Below are 4,518 nucleotides of genomic sequence, written 5' to 3'. Positions count from 1 at the left end.
TTTTTCGCCGGGAAAACCCTAGAAAATGCATAATATTTCAAAACTTAATGAAATTTATTATCGATGCTTTCCATGGTGATGCTAGTGTGTGGAAATTTTTCGGTTCATTTTATTAATGTGAAAAAAATGCATCCAGACTTACCCTACTGGCCTACCCGAACCACCACCTTTGAACATGGTGTGTTTCTTGCCATGCATGGCATGACACCAAATTTTGCCAGCATGTGGGCATGCTCATGGCAGGCCTCAATGCAAAATTGGAAGAAATTTGAACAGCGAGCGCACGTTGCGTTACGTTCGGCTAGTGTTTTTCGGGTTTTTCACCGAAAAATCCTAGAAAATACATAAAATTTCAGAACTAAATGAAATTTATCATGGATGCTTGGCATGGTAATGCTCATTTGTGGAAAAAAAATTGTGTCCATTTTTATTGATGTGAAAAATAGTACACCCAGACTTGCCATACCGGCCTACTCGAACCATCACCTTTGAACATGATGTACTTATTGCCATGCATGAAATGACAAGGAATTTTGCCTAGTATGTGGGCATTCTCATGCCTGGCCTCCATACAAAATTTGAAGGAATTCGAACACCTAACGCAGGTTGTGTCACATTCGGCTAGTGTTTTAGTGTTTTTTCACCAGGAAAACTCTAGAAAATGCATAAAATATCAGAACAAAATGAAATTTATCATGGATGCTTGGCATGATGATTCTAGTGTGTGGAAAAAATTGGGTCCATTATGTTGATGTGAGCATTTTTTTGGAAAATAAAGGAACAAAAAGAGAAAAACAAAAAACAACAAGAATGAAAAAGAAACAAAAACAAAGAATAAACCGGCCGTTGATTGATATATTTTTCATTTTTATCTTTCTATTTACTAGATTTTTAGAAATTTTAAAAGTGTTCAATTTTTTTATGTGAGCATGTTTCTAGTTAAACAAATAATAAATGAACATTTTTGTTTAAACAAACATTTTTTGTATTTAATAGATGTTCACAAATTTCATTATAACGATGTGAGCATTTTTATATTAAAATGAACATTTTTATGACATATCCATACATTCTTTTAAATAATGTACTTCCTTCGTTTCTAAATATTTGTCTTTTTAGAGATTTCAAATGGACTATCACATACGGATGTATATAGACACATTTTAGAGTGTAGATTCACTCATTTTGCTCCGTATGTAGTCACTTGTTTAGATCTCTAGAAAGACAAATATTTAGGAACGGAGGAAGTAAATATTTGTACTTTATGAACAACATTTTAGAAAGAAAATATTTTTTGAAATTTTGAACAAAATTTATAAGTGCGAGTATTTTTTGAAAAAGAAAAAGGAAATGAAAAATGGAAAATGGGAAAAAATAAAAGAAAAGAAAAAAAATAGTGATAAAAGGACCGGTTCAACAATGGGCCGGCCCAGCCGCGAACTGAAGTAGAAGAAAACCAACAAAAATGTAAATAGGCGCAAGCATTAGGATGTTCTACTTGGTTAGTGTGGTTCTCCTTAGACCAAGAGGTCTTGAGTTGGATTCGTATCACGTGCGCTATTTTTTGAAGTTTGATAAAAAAAAAGTGGGTACAATGCCTCGTACGTGTCACCATATGCAGATGGGTATACGGTTTGGTAAAATGACCATACTATTTTTATACGATTTGTGAGGGGGTGTACCGAAGCAGACCTCAAATAAATAAACAATTCCCCAAAAAAACAATGATGCTACTACCTTGCTGAAACCGTCCCTGCCGGACGTAATATTTTTTGGTCCTGGACGCAACCACTACTCCACTTTCACTTTCACATGGATGGCAGCAGGGCGCGTGCAAGCACGCAAAGCTTTTAAACATGTGCGCATGAGTAACATCCGGATATGTATATGTTGTTGCCTAAGAGCATCTTCAGCCGTTGGCCTCTCAGGAGGGGCTAAAAATCACCCTCTGGGGACGTACCGGCGCTAACCCGCGCGCTGGGGGCGTGATGTCCCCCAGTCGCGACGCCCATGTTATTTTAAAAAATGTAAACACGGCACAAAAATGGTGCAAATTCGTTGCAAACTTCGGCGGGGCCGGGGCCGGGTTCTCGGCCTCGAAGAGGAGGCGAGCCTCGTCTTCGTGCAGATGGCGGCGGCCGAAACCATTCGCCGCCGCGCCGTCGCCTGGGAAGCGCTCAACCATCTTTCTGAGCTGGAGACGGCGAGAGGAGGAAAAGGGAGAAGTGGGCGCGTCGGCGGTGTAGTGTGCGTGCGCATCTTCGGCGCGCTGGTCCTCGGCTTATATAGGCGGAAGTGCCGCGCGGTAGGCTGGCCGGCGCGTTACGCGTGGCGGGAGACGTGGCGGCCGAGGGGACGCGCGTCGCCTGGACTTCACTGCGCCGCCCGTGAGGCATCAATGGAGGCTAACCGGCGCGGCAGCGCGCGCAGCTTTGGCATTGATTCGCCGCGGGAAATGAGGCGATGAGGACGACGAAGCGGCGAGCCATAAAAGATTCGTCCGGCGCCCCCGAGTGACCCCCAGCGCGTCGGGTTCGGGTTGGGTCCGCCGACGCCAATTTCGGTCCGAACCAGCGAAAAATGGACCTCTGGGGACACGACTGGGCCGATTTTTTAACGCCAACGGTCGAAAAATCGTCTGGGGGGCCTTGTTGGGGGCGCGGCTGGAGATGCTCTAAATTAAGAGTATTTCCATGGGGGTAAATGCGAGTCACATCAGATTAGCCAGACAAAAGTTGTACCAACTGTCAGGTAATAACCTATTGAGTATGCAAGAAAAGAACCTATTCGCTTTGAACGAAGGGCATGCATGGTAGCTCTCGACCGTAACATGACATAGCTTGTTACTCCAAATTGTTCACCATTTCTTAACATCTTGCACGCGACAACAGCCGACAATTTCGTGCAAGTGTGTAATCAACGGGTGAAGAAACCGTCACAGTGCTTGTTACTTGGAAGCTTGTACAAAAGTTGCTGTTCAAATAATTAAGTAGTTTTTTTTTGTGTGAATCGTCTAATTTTTAGCGTAATCGTCTAAACAGTAAATAATTAGTCTGTTGGAGATGCTCGACGTTTGTTTAGCGGAGCGGATAAAATGATGCGGCAGGCGGATCGGCCGCATCTCCACCAGAAAAAACAGCACGGACGAGGAATATTCTCAGCCAGAAATTCGCACACAGCTATTGCTGCGGTCGTCGCCACGGCACCTCCACGGTGTTCAGCGACAGCAAAAGGCCCCTCCACGGCGGGTATCCGGCATCTTCTCCCCGCAGCCATCGTCCGATTCCGCATCATTCCTCTCCACCCGGCTTGCTTTGCTTGCCTTGCCGGCTGCTGCCTCCTCGGATTTAAAGCTACGCCACCTCTCCAGCAAGGCCCCGACCACGACATACTCCCCGGTGCGCCAAGTTAGTCAGTTAGCCGAGGCGCGACGGCGGTGGCAGGATGAGCTACTCCGGCGGCTGCTCGACGTGCCTGGAGATCGTCTTCGCCGCCGTGCTCCCGCCGCTCGGCGTCTTCTTCCGGTACGGCTGGTGCAGCGTAAGCAACCACTCCTCCTCCTCCTGGTTCAGCTACCTTCACTCTGCAGTCTGCACATTAGTCTTGCGTCAATAGTGGTACTGCAGCCATGGTGAATTGGTGGTGTGCTGACCTTTCTGCCTGCGTGTGTGTGCAGTCGGAGTTCTTCATCTCGCTGCCGCTGACGATGCTCGGCTACATCCCCGGCATCATCTACTCCGTCTACGTCATCCTGAAGACGCCGCCGGAGCTGCCGAGCATCGACGGCGAGCGGCCCTACTACATCCTCGCCTGATGTGACAAGCTCCTTCGTGCACATACTGCTGTAGTGGAGCTTGCTGTACTGTATGTGTCGGCCATTGTTGGGATTGGACATGACTTGTAAGTTGTGCGTAGCCGTAGCTAGTAGTTTGAGGACAATTCTTTAGTAGCGGTGGTTGTACATGTAGTTTTCTTTCTTGATTGGTTGGGTATTTTGGTGTCGTGATGTATGATTGGGTTCATCCGTTGGTTCCTTGAGTAAAAGAATCTTGGTACCGCTGGCTCGGGAGCTAGCCATTAGTGTACTGTTCATGATGCAAATCAACTGTTACTCCCTTTGTCTCAAAATAAGTATCTCAACTTCTTTATTGCAGCTTTGTATTAAAATTAGTATAAAGTTGAGACATTTATTTCAGGAGGAAGGGAGTACTTGTTTGCAATGGATGGGTGTAAATCATCGTGGTCAGTGTCAGATGCATCGACACAATGATCTGAGATGTTTAAACTGAGAACAAATAAAATAATACGGTGGCTGAATTTTATTCCGGTCTCAATTTGAATCAACGAATTCTTGTAAGAGTTCAGGATTCTGACCACTGTTGAAGGTGACTCTGACAAATAGTGTAATACAATGCTTGGAGGGTGCTTGGATCCAAGAGACTTATTTTAGTCTGACTAAAAATAGTCTTTTTAAGAGGCTAAAGTTCCAAGCACCTCTGACTAAAGAGGGGCTAAAAC

At 45.2% G+C, this 4,518-nt stretch overlaps 1 protein-coding gene across 1 annotated transcript; it reads left to right on the top strand.

The window, feature by feature from the left end:
• Nucleotides 1–3,168: 3,168 nt before the first annotated feature.
• LOC119338488 (hydrophobic protein RCI2A-like) lies at nucleotides 3,169–4,148 on the top strand. Its single transcript, XM_037610817.1, has 2 exons — nucleotides 3,169–3,540; nucleotides 3,677–4,148. The coding sequence occupies exons 1-2, from the start codon at nucleotides 3,445–3,447 to the stop codon at nucleotides 3,812–3,814; spliced, it is 234 nt and encodes a 77-aa protein (XP_037466714.1). The 5' UTR covers nucleotides 3,169–3,444; the 3' UTR covers nucleotides 3,815–4,148.
• The last annotated feature ends 370 nt before the right edge of the window (nucleotides 4,149–4,518 follow it).

Source organism: Triticum dicoccoides, chromosome 7B, assembly GCF_002162155.2.
Source record: "Triticum dicoccoides isolate Atlit2015 ecotype Zavitan chromosome 7B, WEW_v2.0, whole genome shotgun sequence".
NCBI classification, from domain to species: Eukaryota; Viridiplantae; Streptophyta; class Magnoliopsida; order Poales; family Poaceae; genus Triticum; species Triticum dicoccoides.
Note: the sequence above shows the minus strand (reverse complement) of the source record. Positions and strands in the feature narration are given on the sequence as shown.